The 23,165-nt window shown below is 38.2% G+C and overlaps 3 protein-coding genes and 1 pseudogene across 4 annotated transcripts in view; 1 reads left to right on the top strand and 3 right to left on the bottom strand.

The window, feature by feature from the left end:
- Positions 1-23,165, top strand: part of Put (activin A receptor type 2 punt) — a 129,188-nt gene that overhangs the window by 101,620 nt on the left and 4,403 nt on the right. The window lies entirely within an intron of this gene.
- LOC143187664 (uncharacterized) lies at positions 753-2,281 on the bottom strand. Its single transcript, XM_076391903.1, has 5 exons — positions 2,229-2,281; positions 2,187-2,190; positions 2,072-2,139; positions 1,933-2,015; positions 753-1,894 (listed from the first exon to the last, which is right to left on the bottom strand). The coding sequence occupies exons 1-5, from the start codon at positions 2,279-2,281 to the stop codon at positions 753-755; spliced, it is 1,350 nt and encodes a 449-aa protein (XP_076248018.1).
- Positions 11,029-12,663, bottom strand: LOC143187665 (uncharacterized). Its single transcript, XM_076391904.1, is given in 5 exon segments — positions 11,029-11,584; positions 11,679-12,301; positions 12,345-12,450; positions 12,502-12,570; positions 12,641-12,663. Coding segments are annotated over 5 exon segments (1,377 nt in total).
- On the bottom strand, positions 17,932-18,282 carry LOC143187666 (uncharacterized; annotated as a pseudogene).

Consider the following 23,165-nt stretch of genomic DNA (forward strand, 5'->3'; position numbering starts at 1 on the left):
TCCAATCGATAAGGTGCTATCTGAGAGGAAAGAGGCATGTTATACGTGCACCGATACATCATGGCTGTATTCTGTATGACCGATTTTTCGACACCTATAACACCTCACTTTCGAACTATCACCGCTAACGGCGTCTTTAGTCTTAAGGGGGTATTGGACTATTTGATGTGTAAAATCGTTAGTTGCTTTGGCGCCATACATTTTCGGCACGAAATAATCGTTATACTCATCCCTTTCAGGATCTATTGTGGGTACGTTTGCGAGTAATTACAACAAAAAAAATCATCGGAATGTTCAAAATTGTTGAACTTATTAAGTGCTGAAAATGGTCCCATACGGCGCGCAGCTTGAGCTGGTGTACATTGATTCAGGCGACCCAATCATCTGAAAGCAAAATGCTTTAGAATGAATACTTCATACACCAAAATCTACAGTGTGGAACATTGCTGGCGGATTTGAACGAAAATTGTGGAAATTGTACACTAATGAAGATTTTTCCCACATTTTTGCATGAAAAGACAACTTTCAATCATTTTTAATAAATTTTAAAATCACGCTATGTTGATATGGGAGTTTCACACTGTGGAGGGAGGAATTCTACACGTCCAGTTAAAATTTCAAGTTAAAATATTCACTGGTTCAAAAGTTATCATGTACACCGTGTCTACAAATGTTGTTTTGAGAAAAACAGGTTCAAAGTTTGGAATACCTTTATCTCTAACCTATGAATTGTAAAATGTACAAATCTGGCCTCACGCGATCCCTGGTCCATACAGGGCTCCTTCTACTGCAAAATCTTCTTCTTCTTGTTCTTTTTTCTTCCTTCTGGTTTCTTTTCTAGCTTCTTTTGTTGCCGTTCTTGCTCGAACGTCTGCTGCCGATAATCGTCTTTGATCTAACTTTTCGCACATACTTCGCGCTTTTGAACCAACTGCAAGTTCAAGTTCCCGCATTATCGATAGGAGTGCTTTGTTACCATCATTATACGTTGCAAGAGCAATATATGCAGCAATTTCCACAGTTTCAGCGCCACTGAAATATATCTTCGGTGCAATTTTCCAAATTTTGGCGTTTAAGCTTTCGTTGCTATTCTGCGTATAGCCACCGACGCACCTTGCTAGCAATGTTTCGTCGCTTAGATGCTCATAAACGGGATAAATCGCTACCTGGACATCTTTCTGTAATGGAGTTTTATGCCTATATTCGTGTAAAATACTCTTCGCTGTAGCTCTTTGCCAAGAGCACCAACTTGTTTCTCCAACAGGGCAATAGTTATGTTGGGGACTCTCATCTGTTGAGCACTTATGGTAGTATGTGGCCAAAATCGCATTTCTCATAGCTTCTGTGGAATGCCTAGCCCCTCTAATGGCGTTTCCATAATATGAGCTCAGTTCATCAATTAATTTTGCCGTGAGCTTTCCTTTGCCTCCAAGGCCCTTCGTATTCTGCTTTATTTTTCGGAGCGCAGTGCCCATGCGTTTCTGAACATGACCTACACATTCTTTTTTATTTACCGGAATATCGTAAGGATTAGCGTTTACGACGGCGTTGAACGTCTTACTGTCACCGTCTCCGATGTAATTGACGTATTTAGTATTATACAACTTTTGGGATCGTTGAAAAATTTCCACAATCGCGCTCACCTCCATTTTGCCGGCACTACCCTCATGATTTGCCTTGCACTCAGTAACGTGCTGGTCCAACCATTCTTCATATTCGTTTGTTCCAATTTTTTTCTCCCACACTTCGCAAACTTTGCAATACGCGCTCTTCACTACAATATCAATCACTTTTCCAGTCAAATTCCCAATAACTGTTGCAACTCCAAAAAGTGACGAAAAGCCTCTTTTTCGCCAGGTTCCATCACCTGATACGGTTACGCCTATACGTTCCGCTACAATAAAAACTTTTTATATTTAATATCTTACACACAATGTTTCGAGAAGAGAATTTTTAAAACCTTTATTCGTTCACACTTGACGTTACAATTGTTGACAGTGATTCTACCGCTAATACTACCGGAATTTAATTCAGGACTGTCCGCTCGCGCTCGCCTGCCCCCTCTTTATACTCTTTCTTATCGCTTTCTAACGTCGGCTTTTCATTCGGTTTATCTTGTTTACTTGGACCGTGAGATTCCTAACGTTGACTTTGCGTCTAGTTTACGTTTGGTTCGTCTCGCTTACGTCGCTTTTAACGTTAGTTTTTCGTTTGGTTTATTTTATTACTTCGCTTGGGCCGTGAGATTCCTCCCGGTGTAGAAGAAAATGCGTCCTCGCATTTTGATCACAATTCTGCATTCCTATCTAATAGTATTCGGTTGTGTTCTAGTTCTTTTGCGACGTTTAGGACGTGGTCTAACTTTGTAGTTATATCTGGTTCACTTGTCCATTCGTTAAATGTTCGCGATAGATACGGATTGGTTTTATTTTCGTAATTTACACTTACGTTATAGCAGGCCAGCATATATCTTCTAAGGTCTAGTGTCTTATGCTTTAGGAAAAAGAAAAATTTGGTGGCGTATTGCGAATAGATGTTACATTATATATCTATGTTATATACGGAAACCGTAGACATCTAGCGGTTGTATCGATGCAGTAGTTTTTTTTTGGTATTGTCAGTATTTCAATATGCTGACTAGGAGGTACACTGCTTTGCAATGTAGACGGCCAGTGACCAGTCCACGAGTTTAATAATAAAATGCTTCGAGATCCCGCAATTTGTAGATATACGTCTGTGAACTATTCACTGAACAGTTCCGTTCTTAGCTCTCCAGATTTGGATGCGATTATATGAATATTCCATGGTCGAAATAAAGATTCTTGTATATGTGGACCAAAAGTATCGCTTTGTTCTTTCAGGACAAGGAATAACGGAGAAATTAGTTTGTCAGAAGCTGATATTATTGGGAGTACAGTATAACTGTGTGTAGTTGCAGATATAGTCTGTATAACGGCTTGAACCGCTTTTGCTCCTTGTGGGGCTAATGTGCGACCGAAATGTAATTCTAAAGTAAATCCACTTTCATCGGCGTTATATGTATTGTGTTTCCCAATATCTCTAATACGAGGTTTTACGTCATTAACAAAAGTCGAAGCAATGTTATTTAGCTCTGTTATGTCTGTACTATATGATCGGGTAATAAATTTGTTTACTTTTCTTGAAACTATTCTATAAATTTCCTTAAAATTCCAGATCCAATGCTTTAAAATTTTCCAAATTTACTTCTTCATTGGCTTGTAACGCTCATCTTCGAAGGCCTAAATCATGAATACTGGCATGTGTTTCGACCCCGACAATAAACTTATTATAAACATGTTCGGAAATTTGTAATAATTCTTCTCGCCGTGTCCCTCTCTTGTTTATCGTTTCTTCTCACCTAATGTATACAAAACAACATTGTAAGAATCAGTGCCGGCTCTGGCCATCTCCGCCCCTGGGCAAGATTATTGTGGCGCCCCTGCCCGGGCATAATACCTTTTTTTTTTTTTTTGTGAAACTTTTTTGTGAAATTTAAAATAGACTTAAATCTAACGGGTCTAAAACAAATTTAAATCTAATAAAATGTAACTTTTCGGGCTTTTTTGTCGGCAAATGTGCGGATCAAATCGGCGAAATCTAATTTTTCAGCGATTTCGTTTTCGATCGACAGCGTAGCTGAAGTACTCAGTCTTGTTTGTGACATCGTTGATCGTAAATAGGTTTTTATTAATTTCAGTTTTGAAAAACTGCGTTCTCCACTAGCTACTGTTACGGGAACACTTACCAAGATGCGAAATGCAATCCATACATTTGGATATAGTTCCTGAATATTGCGCTGCTTTATAAAGTTTAAAACGTAAATGGGAGTAACATCGTTATTCGGAAGAAAATGTTTCAGACTTATAAGTTCGTCACATAATAAGTTTCCATCTATGTCAGAGTTGGAACCAATAGTAAGTTTTTGTTGGAGTTTAGTACACAACACCATAAGTTCTTTTCTTTCGGGGATTTTTTTAATATTATACAAAAAAGACCATGTTTCCGAACAAGCATGCAACTGTTTAAACCTCTCTCTCGCTGACATTAAACAGGTGTCCAGCAATACATTGAAAAATTCCGTTTCGAATTTTTTTTCTGGAGATTGAATGGGTTCATCCGTGGCCATTTCATCAGCCTGACATTTTATGCGTTGTAAACGTTTCATCGACTTAGAAACAGGTTCGATTTGAAGTTCATTTGCTAAATCACTTGCTATCAAACGAGCTTTTTGGAATCCAGTTTTTCGGTATTCTTCCAAGAAATTACAGCAGTTTTGAAGCATTTCTGTGCATTTACTAAGGTCGACGTTTATTGACTGCAGAGATTTGCTGACAACATTAATTTGAAAGAGAATCTCGTACCAAACAATTAGAGAAACTATGAAACCGAAATCCTTCAATTGATCTGCCAAAGTGCTTGCCTCGTGTGAGATGGTAACATCAGTTTTCTCAGTTTCGTTAGCCAAAGTGATTAGAGCATCATGAACCTCACAAATTTGATATCGGACAGCTTTCACGCTATTTATTTTAGCTTCCCAACGTGTATCGCTCAGTCTTTTCAAATTATAGAGTTCTACATGATCCGTTAGGATTTTCCACCGATTGACAAAAGCAGAAAACATACTAAATAACCTCTGTAAAACCCCAAACAACGTCACAGACTTCACCGACGATTTAGCAGCGTCACATAGTACAAGATTGTAACTATGGCAGCCACACGGTACAAAGAAAGCCAAGGGATTTAAATCTAAAATTCTTCGTTGTACACCGATATTTTTTCCCTTCCTTGTTCGCTCTATTATCATATCCTTGACCTCTACAATTTCGTAGCTCAAGCTGGTGTTTGTTTAGTACGCTCAGAATTGCTTCCGTAAGACCTGCACCAGTAGAGTCACCGACCGGGATGAACTCTATAAAATGCTCCTTAATACTGACATAGCTATCTGAGAAGTCTGCGAATCGAATCGTTAGGGACAATTGTTCAGTATGACTTATGTCTGGCGTGCAGTCAGCTATAATTGAATAGTACATAGAGTTTTTGGCTCGCGAAACAATTTCAGATGTGACTTTTTCGCCCATCAGATTTATCAGTTCATTTTGAATATTCTTACCACATTAGTGGTCCGAGATATTGCCTGCCATTGCTAACTTCAAATGCTCCTCCATGATCGGATCGAATTTCCCTAATAATTGTACCAATCCCAAGAACTTTCCATTGTTTGGTGTGTAAAGTTTGTGCGGGATCCCTCTAAACGCCATATTATTTTCGGCCAGGTAAAGAACAATGTTCATTAAACGAATTAAAACATTATTCCAGCGCAAAGTTTCTCGACTGATCAATTTTTGTTCTTCGCAATCGATTGTCTTTCCCGTCTTCAATCTCATTTCCTTTTCAAACCACTGATGGTAGAATTTCTTATGGCATACGCTATTCTCATGCATTTTTATGATTTCGGACAAATGCTTCCACTTGTTGAATCCTTCAGATGCCAAGTTCGATGTCGATTGATTATCGAAAAGCCGACAACAAAAACAGAAAACCCTATTTTTTGAAGGAGAATACACAAGCCAACGACGCGGTATTTTTTCAGCATTGAAAAGTTTTCTAGAGTAGTTAGCATTTGAAAAGTGACGACCGGCTTCGTCTTTCGGAAAGTTATCTCGATTAATCTGTGTTGGACCTACAATTATAATGTGGTCAATCATTTTGCTATTACGAATACTCGGCCAAGTGCCTATATCGGATAAATCAACTGAACTTCCTGGAATTAAAAATGGGTCATCAGGATTGTGAGGAAGGTCGGATATAGTACTAGTACTATTAGTAGCCAAATCTAGAGAAGAATAAGATGTACATTTATTAGCGTCGGAAGGTACATCTGTAGATGTAGAAGCAGGAACCGTAAAAGAAGGAGCAACACTAGCAACACATAGTTCCGAAATCGAAGAACCTACATTCAACGGTTTCGTTTCAATGTATTTATCGAGACGCATTAATTTTTTCGCTTGTTCGAACTCTTTTTCCTTCTCAGCCTTGCGTTTCCGATATTCCGCACCAGATAGCTTTTTTTTAAACTTTTGTTCAGACATTTTTTTAAAAAAACTGACTTAATAGCCGCAAATACCATTACAGTCAATCTGCAATCCTATAATAACAAAAACAAAGACAGCAAAAAGGTATTCAGGATACTTGGGGCACAGATATTCAGAAACGGAGAAATCTGAAAATGAGGAACCGAGCGCTAACTAGCAACCAGTAGAACTCTAGTCTATAGGACAGTACACCGCTGGAGATGAGATCAAGCAAAGAATTAAGCGATTTCGTGCCGCGCTCAAACATCAGAGGTCCAGTGATCCCCACCACACGCGCTAAGGTGGTGGTGGGAGCGCCCCACCAATCGTAGGCGGTGAAAGGCGCCTCACGTGGCGGGAGAGCCGAGCGCCGCGATAGCTCCGCACCGAGCGAAGAACACGAGCGCCATGAGAGGCATTGAGAAGGACGAGGAAGGGGGAGCATTAGGCAGCGGCGCCCCTATAGATTTGGCGCCCCGGGTGGCCCCCCCCCCCCCCCCCCCCCCCCAAGCCGGTACTGGTAAGAATAAAGTACATAAACACAAGCACCTTACCATAACTCTACTCTGTTTTCTACTCACCTATACAGTTGTTGTAAGGTTGAAACTTTTCAAAATCTATGTCTGACAGATTCTAAAGAATGCCACTGCCTCTTCCCGCTCTTCCAGTATGTAACAACATTAACTTTATATTGTAAAGTTACAATATCTCCTTCTTCTGGTACACACTGCTCATTTTCGATCTCCGTCGCTTTCAGCAGCTCTTCACACGTAGGTGAATATGTATCATTCACAAATTCTGCAGAATGTAGTCTAAATGGATTCAAAAATTCTAATGTGACATCAGATTCCATTGAAAATGAAGTATCTTCGTTAGATTTAATAATCATATCCCTTATTATACCATGTAATTCCCTTTCTTTGACATTAATAGGTGTCTCATTATTATTTCTAATATCAAATGATATCATAAGTAAGCGGACCACATTTACAGGATTTATCCGAACCATTTTAAACGGCACACGTGTTTTTACAGAAACAACACATTTACTGTTAATAATGTTAGAACAAACTACAAAAAATTATTTGTACAAGGACTATGAAGAAGTATTTCTTATTGTTAATGAATCATCACTCTTCAAATCCTTTGAATACTACTGATAGTAACAACGGGTTGAACCAGTACTCATATGTACTTTACCATATTTCGTATGAACAAAACATGTTTATGCAGTGAAATGCGTTATTAATCTCATTCATAATATTTATTGTTTGTCTTGACTTTCCTCGACTTTCTTCTCAATGCTAGATAACGGCAGACGTAACACTAACATTGTACTGTGAACAAAAATAGCCACACCAGCGGTCTGTACTGATTGTAAAATCTACAATGCCAATCAAGTGCATGTGTACTCAATTACTTTTAAAATCCAGTTTCTTTGAAAACAACCTAATCCTGTTATTCTGGATTTTTGTATTATTTTGAATCACATCTCCTTGACTTGACTTGTACCGTAAATTAGAGACCACTCTGTATAAATTTCTATCTATGTGTTATGTACTGTTTCCTAATACATGTTAGAGGAACATGGCTGGCCCCGTAGCTTACATCTGATACATGGTGTTGTTAGATGTTCTGCCATAGTCGAGAAACAGAGTTTATCAATACTGCACAGGTTATATACGTATGAAAAAAAACATGGATTATGCTTTTTCATAATTATTTGTATCACTGATTAAGTTTTTACGTGAAAAACTAATTTTATTAAAAGTTATCAACATTTTTGTTTATAAGTTTTTTCGAATTGTTTAAACAATTGATCAATATTTTATCATTAGGTATATATAATCGAAAGAAATAACTTTTGTCTTAAAAGCTTTTTTCTATCTCGCATAGTTCACGAGTTATAAAATAAAATCGAAAAATAACCAAATTTTCGAAGAATAGTTCCAACCTCTTAGAGTAAATTTGGGCAGCAAAAAAAATTGCGTAATACATACCTACACATGCACTACATATACCCGTAGTTTTTTGAATTTTCAGATTCGGGATGTTTCCTTGTTAGTATGAAGTGTAACAAAACACTGTTCTCAATTTAAAGCTTTTTTTCGTTAATTGTGGAATTACTATAACTTCAGCATAATGCAGTGTACCCATTTCTTAAGTAAAAACGTAAAGTAGGGATTTCAGCCAACAAAAAAAGAAATATTTTACAGTGGCATCTATTATTGGGTTCCATGGAATCACTACAGTCACAAAATGGAAAAATACTAGTGAATATGACTGTCAAATATTCATATTTTCTTGCTAATAGAGACATGTGCGCCGGAGACATTGTTTTTTCTAAGACGATTCGCTTGCCAAAGACGTTTAGGATTTCTTTGTCTAGTGTATCTTCTTCCGATTGATCCACTTCTATCACTTCCTCTTCTTCTTTCCCCGCCAACATTTCCTGGTGATCTTTGTCCTGTGTCTCTGTTAGGACATTTTGTTCCACCATCTGTAGTGAACAATCGCTTACGTCTGTGAAAAAAGATACTCATAAGTAAAAAGAATAGAATATGACCCTTGTACGATATAGATTGTTTTGAAATCGTAAGGTTTCTGATAAACGTCCCACACCAGGTTAGAGTCTGAGTGAGGTCAAGGTTCCATCAAAATTCCCTATACAGGAATGTTTTACATCATTACTTATACCGGTTAGAGCCCGTATGTTCGTGTTTGGCTTGGAACGGGGATTCCTTGTCATGGAGGTTAGACTCCCACGTGGGTTCGTTTAGATTATTTAGCTTCGAACTACGCATGCGCGCGGTATTTGTTCTCTACAAATTAGAGTTTATGTGAATCTAAGGCTCTTCTAAATATCTTTTCACAGACTTCTTTACACCATTCTCTGTACGGGTTATAGCCCGTATGGTTTTTCCTGTTTTGCACAGGAACCCCAAACCGTCATGACGATTAGGCCGCCACGTGGTTTTTGTACATGACATGTAAGTTAGAAACACGAATGCCTGCGACATTCGCTATCCACAGATTAGAGTCTGTGGTATGTTTCTGTTCCTGTCTTTGTAATGATTAACCCTTTCACAGTGTGGTAAAATTACGAATTCTGGTGTAAAATATGTTCATGTTGAACATTTTCATGTTCGGAAATACTACGGCATGTAATAAAAAATGTAAAAAAACGTGTTTTATATTTACCTTGTTAGTAATTATTCCGTGTATGATACATGTTAAAACACAAGATACATAAGCCGATGTCACAATCCGGGCAGTAGTATCTTGTTTCCTTCCTCACTTTTTTTCCACTTATTCGTTTCGAACAGCACACTACACAAAGTCTATACGGTTTGGCCTTATTGGCAGTTGGCAGAATAATATCAGTAAAATGTCTTTCTGTCAGTCAGAGCGGTGTGAGAGTAGAGGAATGTCTACGGCCTTTGCTCGGGCTTGGTACTTCCTTATGGTATTTTGCTATTAGTTTATTTATCTGTTCAAGTTCATGGTTCTGCCTTCCTTTTTATGTAGTATATATACATTCCATATGGCTTGGTCAAGAAGGTGTATACAAATTTTAAAATAGTATTTTTTGCCTCTGCTTCTTGTTGTGGAGTAATATCTTAAATTCTGGTCGGCCTTGTCTACTCCTCCCATTGTAAAATTGTAATCGGATACAACCTTTGGAACTATTTTCGTCTCATTGTTTTTCTATACCGTTGTCATATCCGCGTTGTGAATTGTTGATAATATTACAACATCCTTCTTATCTTTACACTTTAGAATGCAGATCTTTCCGTCCTGGAATGCTATCTTGTCACCTCTTTTCAATTTTTCAGTTTTTATAACTGTTGGTATGTTTTCTATTTTGCCGTACGGTCCCATAAATGTCGATATTGCGTGTCAGTAATATGCTGGCTAATTCAGGTGATGTGTAGTAGTTGTCCGTAATAATACAGTATCCTTTATCCAATAATGGTCCTGCAAGAGTCATAACAATGCTTGTCGGTTGCGATAAGTTTTTATATTCTTCATTTATACATACTGTGCCCTTCCCAGTATACATAATTTGAGAATAGACGTATCCCGTGTTTGCCTCGCAAAGCATGAAGGTTTTGATTCCGAATCTGGATCGTTTCAATGGCAAGTATTGGTTCCATCCCAATCTGCCTTTGTATAATGATAAACTCTCGTTTACGGAAAGATATTGGTTTGGTGTAATTGCTGACATAAAAGAGCAATTGATGCGGTTGAACACAGGCCAAATTTTGTGAAGTTTCGGATTTGGATGATCTAGTGGTATCTGTATGTTGTTGTCTACAAAGTGGAGACAACTTTTCAACAACCGAAATCTGTCATATGTCATAATATTTCGCACAAACGGTGTGTCAATGCTGTGCCGTTTCGACCAGTACCATTCTACTATGAGCTTTTGTACTAAGGATTGCAAGATATGCAATGTAAGAAATACGTAAATTTCATTTATGGTAGCATCTTGCCATTTGTTGTGCCGCGAGTGATTCTCATGTTGCCCTGTGTGGTCACGTGCGTATCTATTTGTCTCGGTGTCAATCAAATGCAGTAAGTCCGGAGAGAAGAAATATTCAAAAAATAGCTTAGTATATCGCCGCTGTCGTTTTTTACGTGAACGGACGGAGAACTGGTGAAATGCATTCTTGGTGGTGGAGGAGGCATAATATTTCCGTCAATTCTTGTAAAATTATATTCGAAATTATTGTCAATTCTGTTGTTCTGTCATGCATTCTCTGATGAAGTTGAACTGTCATCGGTTGAGACCGGATTATCACTATCACTGGCATTTATGATTGACGAGTTACTACTATTACTACAGGATGGCGCAAAATGAACGTTGTGGTTTGAATTCTTTATAATTGTTTTATTTAAGCGTTTTATGTACATATACAGTTCATGAAATGATTCAGTTTAAGCATATACTGGAAATTTTATGATTCATATTTGTCACAGAAGTAGTATTCATGATAAAAATGTTTAAAACAAAATGCTTTTTGACACGAGGAGCATCGAATTCTCGGTATATTATGACATAGTGCACACTTGATTTGCGTATTCTGTTCGAAAGCAGAATCAACAGGATTCTAAAATCTCCTAATTTATTTTCTCTGTAGCCATACTGAAATAGATTTTTATATCTTGGTGAAGACAACTGATTGTGTACAACCGATTGTAATTTAATAATATTGTTTCTTAAACGAAGATTAACGTCGTAGCCATGTAACAGTACATCGTCGGAGAACCGCCTAACATAATTCTTCCACACCCTAAATCCGTAAACATCTAAAGGCTGGATTCGTCCAGTGGTGCCTTTTGGAATTGTCTTCATTATAATTTCTTTGCCGATTGGTTTTGCTTCATTTACATCTTGTTCACAGTGTCCACTCTAAGAGTCTAGTAGCAACACATTTGTGGTTCCAGTTTTAGGAAAAAATACCTCTTCCAACCAGATTTTAAAATGAGCGGCAATATTAAAATAACATCCACATTAACTATGTATATATTAATTATCATTAAAAGATATCTTAATTAAGATAGTTTCAGAATACTTCATTACCTGAAGTGAGTTTCCCAGATTTTAATGCAGTCACGTACACGTTCGTCGGCTTAAATAGTGTTTTCTGAACTGTTGGTCCAAATTGTCCGCTTACTTCCTGTAAGACGATAAAGAGAGGCGACAACAATCTTCCATCAGCAGTTACCGTTGGTTGTATTGTATAACTATGTGACGTAGAAGATACAGATTGCACGACACATTCTACTTTTTTCACGCCTTCCGTTTGCAAGGTTCGTCCAGAATGTATTTCTAACTGAAATCCACTATGGTCTGAATTATATACATTTTCTGATCCATATGTTGTAACCAGAACCTTTACCACGTTACCGAAGTCTGCAGCCTTAGTTTTCAAAACTTCATCGTCTTCTATTGCCTTTCGGGTAACAAATTTAGTTACTTTTCGTGAAACAATGCGATGAGTTTTTTTAAAATTGTATAACCATGTTCTGGAAGCTACAAATTCCATATTATTATTACTCTGCTCCGCATATGCTTTCAATGTCCATCGTCGAATGTCTCTGTCATGTAAGATATAACCAGCATCAATAGCCTTCTTGAAATTTTTTATTACATACTCGGAAACTTTTGCTAATTTTTTTTGTTTGGTTTTTAGGGGTTTTCCCTAATATGTGGGAAAGGCAGGCAAGTAATATACAGCAACACACTTGGTTCTGATGACTGAAGATAAACTCTTTATTTCTAACACTTAGAACTATGTATGTCCGACACTCGGTCGTGCGCCGCTGCTTGCACATCTCTCGTGCCCTGTCGCTAATCGCCACAGGCGTACCAACTCACGGCTCCCGATCGCAGCGACGCTACACCTGCGGCGCGTCGTCCGCTGGAACGCCGCAAGCTCGCGTGGCGCGACACATCCACCAAACTACCCCCCTTCCAGTGGTTAACGATACAATACGCATAAAAATATAAATATTCCACGTAATACGCGTTATAGTATTACAACGTATTCATATAGGTATGCATATAGTAGTCACCTTAGACTTTTAGAAAAAGAAAAACATTTTCCTTACATTCTATATATAATACGAAATATATGAAAACAGAAAGGAACATAAAAATTTTCTTGTATTATAATATGAAAAATGAATTACGAAAATCCGGCCTGATATCGGTTAGGAAATCGTGTTTGCCTCCCTGACTTACGCAGTACGAACTTAGTTCCGTTATCATCTACTGTATGACTAGTAGTATCACTCGCAGTGTTACTTGTAGTGATAGTAGAAACATTACCTGATACGTTATTCGGAACGTTATTCGCAACGTTATTCGGAACGTTATTCGCAACGCTACACAGTAGGGCCAAATCCCAAAAAGCTGGCCAAAAGTCAAAAGCGTTATAAATTTGGCTGAATGTCAGTACTCGGGGGTTTTCGGGGTCGCTGATTACGAATCCGAAGTCAAAATTTAAAATAAAAACAAAATGGCGGATTTAAAGTGAATCACTTTTATTTATAATCGGTTGGTTATACATGGCGTAACTAACAATAAAACTGAGTTTTTTCGTGGTAATTCGCGCAAACTCGAAATAAATGGATCGGATAGTAAAAACAAGCGTAAAATAATATCTTCCATTGTTTTGGTTCGGGAACATTTTCTTGCAAAGTCTTCTCGAAACTTCTTAATATATTTATTAGTAGACTCTTGAGCGTCTTCGGACATCTGCCCTATCGGTAATATCGATGAATTTATCACTTCTGCGCCATGAATCGGTATCTTGTGTACCGAAGTTGGCATGCAGAACCACGTATATAACTGCACAAAGTAGCGAGCTGTCTGTAAGGAATAGTCTCGAAATTTTATGAAATCGATTTCATGGCCACACGAAATTGTCTGCAATATGACATGAAAACGCTTAATCAAGTCCTCATCAACCCCTGTAATGGCAGCAGAAATGCTTGAGTCTTCGAAAAATCATCGAGCGGTATTCTCGTCATTCGAGCTACCGAAACCAGGCTTTGGTTGATCGACTATTAGACCCAATTCCATACGGAAACCTTTCTGTATATTTGCTTTTCGAATTTTTATTTGTTCTTTCTCTTTATCACTACGCGCTTGCCACTTTTTGATTTCAAGTTTATATGCTACATGCAAACAACATTAAAAAAAGTGTATCCATGCATGCATAGTTGATAATCCGAACTGTAAATTATCTTCAGAGACTTCCTTTTCTAAAATTACATCAATATTATTAAAGTCTTTTGAAGTTGCTTTGCATAAATAGCATCGTTGAATAGATATATTATGCGTGATAGCATTACAAAATTTACCGTCTATCATTGTGAAAGCAAGTTGGAAAGAAACTCTTATTTCTTTTCCGTCTATGATCTTTACGAAAGGGACAAGATTGTTTTCTTACTGTTTAATATTCTTTATTTCGTCACGAGTGGCTTCAGCACTCTCGTGAAAAAATTGGACCCTAATCGGTCTACCAAAACGAGGAGATGACGGTCTCGGATTTTTCCATACAACAAGTCTAGCGTTTGTTTCTTGGCCGTCTGATACAAGCTGCAGTGGAACGATTGAGGTAAAAAAAATATTAGCATCGGACTTGCTTCCATCATCATTGGTAAACTTTTGTTTGTACGTACTTTGGCCAGAAGTGCCATCGCAGACCCACTTACAAATTAAATTCAAGTTGCAAACATTCTTAGACAAATTTTTAACAACATCTATTTGTGTTAATAATATTCTATCAGCTGTGTGATTCAGCAAAGCCTGCAATTTTACCTCAGCTCTACATTCATTGACAGAGATACCTGATTTAGGCGGATAACATTTCAGCTTGGCTTGATATAGCAATTTGTACGGTGGAAATAAATTACAACTATTCTCTTTGCTTGTATTACGAAGTTCCTGATATTTTGATTTTGATAATTTTAGTTCCACTATGAGGGACAAAGCAGCATTGGCAGAGAAACCAATTCGTAGCTTCAGATGGGCTTCCCAATCCCACATCACGGACAATTTTCGCAGATGATCGAAGGCTCATTTGAGTAGCATACGTCAATTCTTCCATACTATTTCTTGTGCGTAATTCTTCAGTCCTCCTTCGTTTTGTTCGGTCAGTAGACTCTGCAAATTCTGAAGAAGGTCGACCCAAATTATGGGATTTTTCTGAAGATTGTTTAGTTTCTTCGAAAGGAACAAACACGTTCAACCATTCAGAAAATTTTTGTAAAAATTTATTTTCATTTCTTGCTACTTGCTGCCACTTTTTACGCAAGTCATGCAACAACTTGCGGAGGACAGGTTTTACATTGTCTGATAGAGCAAAGGGACATTGCAATTTAGCAGACATGAACTTTTCGATCTCTACATATATTTCAGGCGCTTTATTATTCAAATGACTTTTCAATATCGAAAAAATTTCCTCTCTAGTTAGACCACATGCTTTAAGTTCAGCAGCGACAGATTCTAAAATTAGAAAATATAATATGTATATAATTCCATATTCAACGTCGTTACTATTATTTATTCCAAAATATTATTTGAAAAGAAAAAGAAAATATTCATAAAAGTGAATTACGTATCATAGAACTCAATACAATAAAGACCGCAGACAAATTCAAGAAAAAGAGCAAAACATTCCACGTCGTTAATGTTCAAAATTCAGAAAACTATGCTTTACTTTGCAAGAACTCGCACCAATGACACAATTGCAGCTAGTTGCAGCTAGTTTTAACTTTTTTCATTCAATAATAGTTCTATCTACAATATGCAATCGGTCCCGTCACAGAACTCTACAGAATTTATGAACTTTTTTCTACGCGTTTAAAATTTTTCGTTTTAATCTTTCGATCATTTTTGTACAAATCATTCGCTTATTGTTATCACATAAACTATTATTAATGATATTCTACTCACTTGCAGCTGCTGATTCCATGTTTTAAATTTAAAATCGATTGATTTTTAAAGGTTTGGCGTCCTCTTGAATATTGCGTTGAAATCTTTGTTTACTACACGACGCTTCTAGCTCGATTGAAGGTTATCTTTCAACTGAGCTACAATAGCAGGTATAAGGGACAGGGCGCGTTAAAGTCTAGAATTCGACCTTTGCATTCTTACCCAATCTAACCCACGACTAGAAATTAACGGAACTTAAACTTTATTTTGCGACTTTTGGCCAGCTTTTTGGGATTTGGCCCCACTGTGGCGCTATCCGGAACGTTATCCGGAACGTTATCGACGATAATCGTTCGAGGTGTCCTTCCATTGCACTGTTCGTTCAATATAAACGCAGGTTTCAGTTTATCAATAGCAACTGTTGCTTCTTTTCTGTTTACATTTATAACAAAAGTCTTATCTCCGCATTTAATGACTTTAAACGGCCCATCGTACGGCGGGTGCAAAGGACCACGCACCGCGTCATGTCTTACAAAAATATACGGAGATGTTAGCAATTCTCGGAAAATTAACGTTTTACTTGTTCCATAGCGTGTCGCAGCCACAAGTCTCAAATTCTGCAAATGCGTTCGCAGTTGTGCCGCAAAATTCGTCTGCAAACTAGTTCTGCCCGTGATAAAAAACTCGCCCGGCAACTGAATACCTGAACCATAAACTAATTCGGCCGAGGTAGTTATCAAATCCTCTTTATGTGCTGTACGGACACCAAGCAAAACAATTTGCAGAACTTCGACCCAATCATCTGTCTCATGGCACTTAATCACGACTTTTAATTGCCGATGAAATCTCTGTACCATCCCGTTTGCTTGAGGATGATAAGAGGTCGCTCGCAAGTGACACGTACTGATCAAACGCGTCAGCTCAGTAAACAAATGCGACTCGAATTGACGTCCTCGATCTGTCGTAATTCTTAGTGGCACGCCAAAACGAGCGATCCACGCACTAAGAAACGCGTTAGCAATTGTCACCGCGTCAATCTCCGCGATCGGAATGGCCTCCGGCCAACGCGAGAATCGATCAACACACGTCAAACAATATTTAAAACCCTTGGACATCGGTAACGGTCCGACTATGTCCACATGTGCATGTTCAAATCTGCCGCTAGGATTCTCAAAATTACCGACCGGAGCTGCGACATGCCTTGTAACTTTCGACCGCTGACACGCAATGCAATAACGCGTCCAGTCTCGACAGTCCTTATTAATCGACGGCCAAACAAAACGTTTCGTTACTAACTTTTGCGTTGCTCGAATGCCAGGGTGAGAAAGTTCATGCAATGAATTAAAAATAGTTCGGCGCAACGCTAACGGAATAAACGGTCTTATATTTCCACTTGCCGTATCGCAAAACGAACTTATATCGAAATCCGGAAACTGTAATTTCTTTAACTGTAGGACATCCGATTCCGATGCTAGAATATCTTTTAATTCTCGATCGGATTCCTGGGCCACCTCCAGTGCTCTGTAATGCGGCGCGTGTGTCAGAGCCTCTACCCGCGAAAGCGCATCCGCGACATCGTTGTCTACACCCTTTATATGACGAATGTCGGTGGTAGACTGTTCAATATAATCGAGATATCTAAACTGACGCGGGGAACATTTGTTGAGTTTTTGACAAAATGCATATGTTAAAGGCTTATAGTCTGTGTAAATGACAAAACTACGGCCTTCCACGAAATGTCTGAAACGTTTCACTGCCGTATAAATCGCAAGAAGCTCCCGATCATAGACACTATACTTGCATTGCGCTGAAGTAAGTGTTACAGACAAAAATGCTAACGGTTGTCATGTTTCATCAACCAATCGTTGCAGTACCGCGCCAACTGCGTAATGGTTGATTTATATTATCCGTTCAGACACGGGCCGGTTGCAGAACGGTTCCGCTCAGACAAAGACACTTCGTATTTATATTTTCAGTTGGCATCGGACAGCGTCAGATAGAAGTGTAATATTTCTAAACATCGTGTAGTCCCTATCATTTTATAAGTTTTCACATTTATCATTAAAAGATTTAGCTTGTGTAGCATTATTATTAAATGAAGATAATACGGAGAAACGTAAACGTCGATATGCTGTTCATAAAATATTGAAAGAAAGAAAAACTAAGGGAGAGTATTGGACACTCTCTAAACAATTAATAGATGACGAAGAAAAGTTTTTCCAATATTTCAGAATGCCCGTCCATTCTTTTAACATCCTTTTAGGTAAAATAGAGCAATCTATTAAAAAGAAAAATACTACTTTCAAGCAGGCTATAAGTCCAAGAGAAAAATTAGCTGTATGCATAAGGTAAGCTATTTTATTAATAAAAAAAATTATACAAATATAATTATTTATTTAACTGAAAGTCCGACGAGCAATTTGCATAATGATGGGATGCGGTAAGAATTGATGGTTCTTGAGGCTGGAGTAATTGTAGTGACTGTAACGTAGATGGAGATGATGATGGTATTGGTGTTACACTGGAGCATTCCGACGAACATGGTAAATTATGGTGATTGGTTCGTAACGTTGCTTGTCATTCCAATTCCGAAATAATTGCAAAAACTCGGGCTTTGGCCAATGCTTGATCATATGGACTGAATTTTTTTACTGTTGAAGCCATGCTATTAAAAAATAGGTCAATATCGTCTTGTTTCGATGGTGTTTGATCTTCTTTGTTATTTAAAATGTAGTACATTAGGATTGACGAAGCTGTTTCATTTCTTCAGCTGTTTCATATTTTCCGTCGGCGGGTTGCAAATAACATCTTCGACTTCCTCTACGTAACGACCGTCTAACCGGCCTACGACGCACAGTGGGGTATTCGGTTCGAAAAACCGGAAAAAACTATTTAGAAGTTATTTTTAGGTTAAAGGTCATTATGCAGTACGTTATTGAATTTGTCTTAACGTCATTACAGTACTATGAAATCAAAAATACATTTTGACATTTCAAAAATCAAACTGACCATGATTTTCTCTCGAAAAAAAAAATGTTTTCAAAATTTATTCTGCAGTTTTGTTTATTCACAACACCATTTAAGTGAAAATGAGCTTCATTGCTCATTATCAAACGATAGATAAAATTGTTGTGATTTCTGGCCATTTATTGCAAACGAACAGCATAGGCAAGTCACTGTCCGTAATCTACTGGCTTCAATTCTTGAACTAATTGAACTTTGTGTGGAAACATCAATAAGTCTTCTCTTAATATCCGTATCAATGATCTCCGAGACATTCCTAACTCAGCAGAAGGCCTTCGTGTCGATGTTCCGCGATTTTTCACAATACTCACTTCAACGCGACGAATGTTCATATTGCTTCGTATAGAACGTGGTCTTCCGGATATTGAAAGATCACACATTGCACCTTGCTAATGAAAACGTTGAACTAAACGTCGAACTAAACGTCGAATCATCGATTCAGAGAGTGGATTTCGCACATTAAAATAACGGCGATAGGCTCTTTGAATTTGTATCATTGAACTATGGTATTCAAAATAAAACTCAATAAAAATAAAATTTAAAATAATTGCGAATATTTTCAATTCTTTCGCGACTTTTGCACCACCCTATACATCCTCACTATTTACAGTGCCGAGTTTCTTCACGGAGGAACTTTGCGCCAAATTATCGCCATCCTTATTTGTGTGTTTATTGCCACAGAAACGTCTCTTCACCCGCCTAGATGCACGTTTGGAGTGCCCCGTCTTTCCTTTTAGATACTTGTCGCTGATAAATGTGCTTCCAAACTGAAGGTTGGGACTCTACTGACGCTTGGCAACAATCGCTCTGAAACAGGCCTTCCTTCGAAATTTCTCTGTGTTTGGAATTAGTAAGGTCGACTACACTAATATACACAAAATACATACTTATCTACGTAGCCATAAACGTTTCCGAGGGAAAAATTCTATACGAGGGGTCAATAAAGAGAGCAGACCCCTTCCCACTGCCGCGCGGCTGGATACCTGCCTGACGCTTGCCTGTTCCATTAGCTGTATCTCCCGAAATACATCGAAGTTTGCTCCGTAACTTTAAGAACATATTCTAGACACATACTACAATCAATTTCTAAAAGAAAAAAGCGAAATTTTTGACCGTCTAAAGTGTATTCCCCCTTAAGTGACCACCAGAACCCGTTAGTGGAGGGAGATATGCACCACGAGGTGGTCATCCTCGCCTACGAGGTGTGATCAAAAAGTAAGGTATTCATGAATATTTATGTTGACCACTTCAAAGTAATCTCCCTCAGATATAATACACTTGTGCCAGCGCTTTTTCCAATCTTCGAAGCACTTCTGATAAGTACTTTTTGGTATAGCTTTGAGCTCTTCCAGCGATGCAGTCTTTATCTCCTCGATCGTTGCAAATCTCCGTCCTTTCATGGGTCTCTTTAGTTTTGGGAAAACGAAAAAGTCGTAGGGGGCAAAATTCGGTGAATATGGTGGCTGAGGCATAATTGTGGTATTGTTTCTGGCTAAAAAATTACTCACAAGCAACGATGCGTGAGCAGGTGCATTATCGTGATTCAAAATCCATGAATTGTGTTTCCAAAATTCCGGGCGTTTTTTTCGTATTGCTTCACGCAAACGGCGCATAACTTCAAGGTAATGCTCCTTATTAATTATACGACCTTGTGGTAAGAACTCCTGATGCACTATGCCATGATAATCGAAGAAAACAGTGAGCAATACCTTGACATTTGATCGAACTTGGCGTGCTTTTTTCGGTCTTGGTTCTTCTGGAAACTTCCATTGGGACGATTGGGTTTTGGTTTCGACGTCATAACCATATACCCATGATTCGTCACCAGTTATGACCCTTTTGAGCAAATCAGAATCATCATTGACGTCATTCAACAGCTGCTGAGCGAGGTTCATACGACGTTCCTTCTGGTCAAAATTAAGCAGTTTCGGAGCAAACTTCGCTGACACACGTCTCATGCTCAAAACGTCCGTTAAAATTGCTTGGCACGAACCGAACGAGATGCTGACATCGTTATCAACTTCTCTAATGGTAATTCGACGATTCGCTAACGCTATTTTCTTCACTTCTTCAACGTTTTCATCAGTTGTTGACGTGCTGGGGCATCCAGAGAGTGTTTCGTCATTAACATTTTCCCGGCCTTCTTGGAAGAGCTTGTACCACTTATAAACAGTTCTTTTACTCAGAGTACACTCACTGTATGCCACTGTCAACATTTCAAGTGTTTTGGAGCACTTAATTCCATTTTTTAAACACTTCTAACCTTTATGCTTCTCACAAACAAACAAAAAATGTTATATAGCTGAAACTGTGAAATCGGGCACGTTTCGGAGCAAGTTCTTGTAATTTGCTCAAATTTGAATATGTTGTAGTCTTTAACGATATTTAAACGTACTCCAAAGGATTTTTCAAAATTTTGAAAACTGTCGATTTTACAGCTGTTTGAAGTTAAGTGCTACCTTTTTTTTTTTTAAATCATAGCTATTGAACTAGTAAGCAGATGGAGATGAGCTTTACGGTGCTTATAGAGAAAATATTAAAGTTTGTAAAAAAAATTATTTCATTTAAACAAATGCAGGTTTTTAAGATGATGCGCGATTTTAAAAATCTCAAAAAAAGGAGAATATAGTTTGATCCTTCCCCTTGATGGATAAACTTTCAAAAAGATGGACATTTTAAAATTGGCCCTGTGAAAATTGCTGAAAGTTGACGCTGCGTCGAGTCGCACTGCTGTGGCGGGCACGTCGTCGCTGGCAGCCTACTCGACTCCAGCGGGCGAACGTGCGTTATTATTTGCAATCAAGGCGACTTCACCCAACATTATTCTACATTATCTTCGAGCATTCGCAAGGTTTAATGCAATCAATAAATATTGGTAACTCCATCTTCGTCTTATTCTTGAAAACATAAATATAATCTCTTAAATCCTAGCTTTCATTTCGAAGATTTTGGTATTAATGCAGAATGGCACTTTTTTGCAACTTCACATGGCAAAAATGAATGTGAACTTGTCAGTAACTATCATTGACAAAGAGTGAGTTACCAATATTTGCCGCCTTGATCGCAAATAATAACGCACGTTCGTCCGCTGGAGTCGAGTAGGCTGCCAGCGACGACGCGCGCCCCACAGCAGTGCGACTCGACGCAGCGTCAACTTTCGGCAATTTTCACAGGGCCAATTTTAAAATGTCCATCTTTTTGAAAGTTTGTCCATCAAGGGGAAGGATCAAACTATATTCTCCTTTCTTTTCAGATTTTTAAAATCGCGCGTCATCTTAAAAACCTGCATTTGTTTAAAATAATTGCAAAAAAGATAATTGAAAAACAATTTTTTTTACAAACTTTAATATTTTCTCTATAAGAACCGTAAAGCTCATCTCCATCCGCTTACTGCTTCAATAACTATAATTTTTTAAAAAAAGGTAGCACTTAACTTCAAACAGCTGTAAAATCGACAATTTTCAAAATTTTGAAAAATCCTTTGGGATACGTTTAAATATCGTTAAAGGCTACAACATATTCAAATTTGAGCAAATTACAAGAACTTGCTCCGAAACGTGCCCGATTTCGCGTGGAATGACCCGTTCGGGACGAGTGTACCAGCATATGAAAAAAAAGAAAACGAAAATCGATTGTAGGTATCCCTCGAAATTCAAAAAGTCAGTTTACTTTTTTATCACGCCTTGTATCATGACGTAACCGTAACTGTAGCGGAACTCATGCTCCCCTCCTCAGGTGAGTCGTCCGCCTCCTTCCAACCTTGAAGGCGTCCACTCACAGATATGACAGTCTCCTCCCATATCCCGAAGGTATCATTCTCTCTCCTCAGGCTGAGTGATCCTAATGCGCTATAGTCGCCAAACCAAAGGATCCGCCGTAAGCCTCCTGTGTTGGCTTCGATACTGGACCACCAGTGCATGATGTTATCGTTGGTCACCGCCGGGTCGCTGTTGACAATTCTCCCATGCGTGGAACACGATCACGATTAACGTTAGGTCCGCTAATTCCTTGTGATGCACATTAAAGAGTACCGCTCTTACCGCGGAAAGGGATCGGGTTTATGGCGTGCGTTTATGCCCTATCACAACCTATATTCTGGATCATTTCCTCGTTCTTACAAGCGAAAGATCACAAGTTGTCGACTCCAATTTTAATGTGTTTTTACAGAGCGATTATATGCAAATTATTAACGCTATTTGTAAAATACTATGTGTAGTGATTAAATAGTTTTGAAAATATGAATAATTAAAGTTTCAAATAATCAAATAATCGGAATCATGTCGTGTTTGGTAAGAAACTTCAATTTTTCCTACTCTAATGCTATTCTTATCTTTTATAGCTCCTTTGTTCTTGAGCTTGAGCACGATGGTTCCAAGAATTGGTTTCTCCGAGGCACATATCAAACGAGGTAGTGGGGATAGCCGCGACTTTCGATCGTAATGCCCGTAGCGGCTCTCAATTGGGCAACTACTGTATACATAGTATTTTATAAGTAGCATTAACAATCTGCATACAATCACTCTGCAAAAGCACTTAAAGTTGGAGTCAACAATTTGGAGTGCTTCCCTTGTAAATTATCTGTCATTGCATTTCTGTTT

Source organism: Calliopsis andreniformis, unplaced genomic scaffold (genome assembly GCF_051401765.1).
Source record: "Calliopsis andreniformis isolate RMS-2024a unplaced genomic scaffold, iyCalAndr_principal scaffold0133, whole genome shotgun sequence".
Lineage (NCBI taxonomy): Eukaryota > Metazoa > Arthropoda > Insecta > Hymenoptera > Andrenidae > Calliopsis > Calliopsis andreniformis.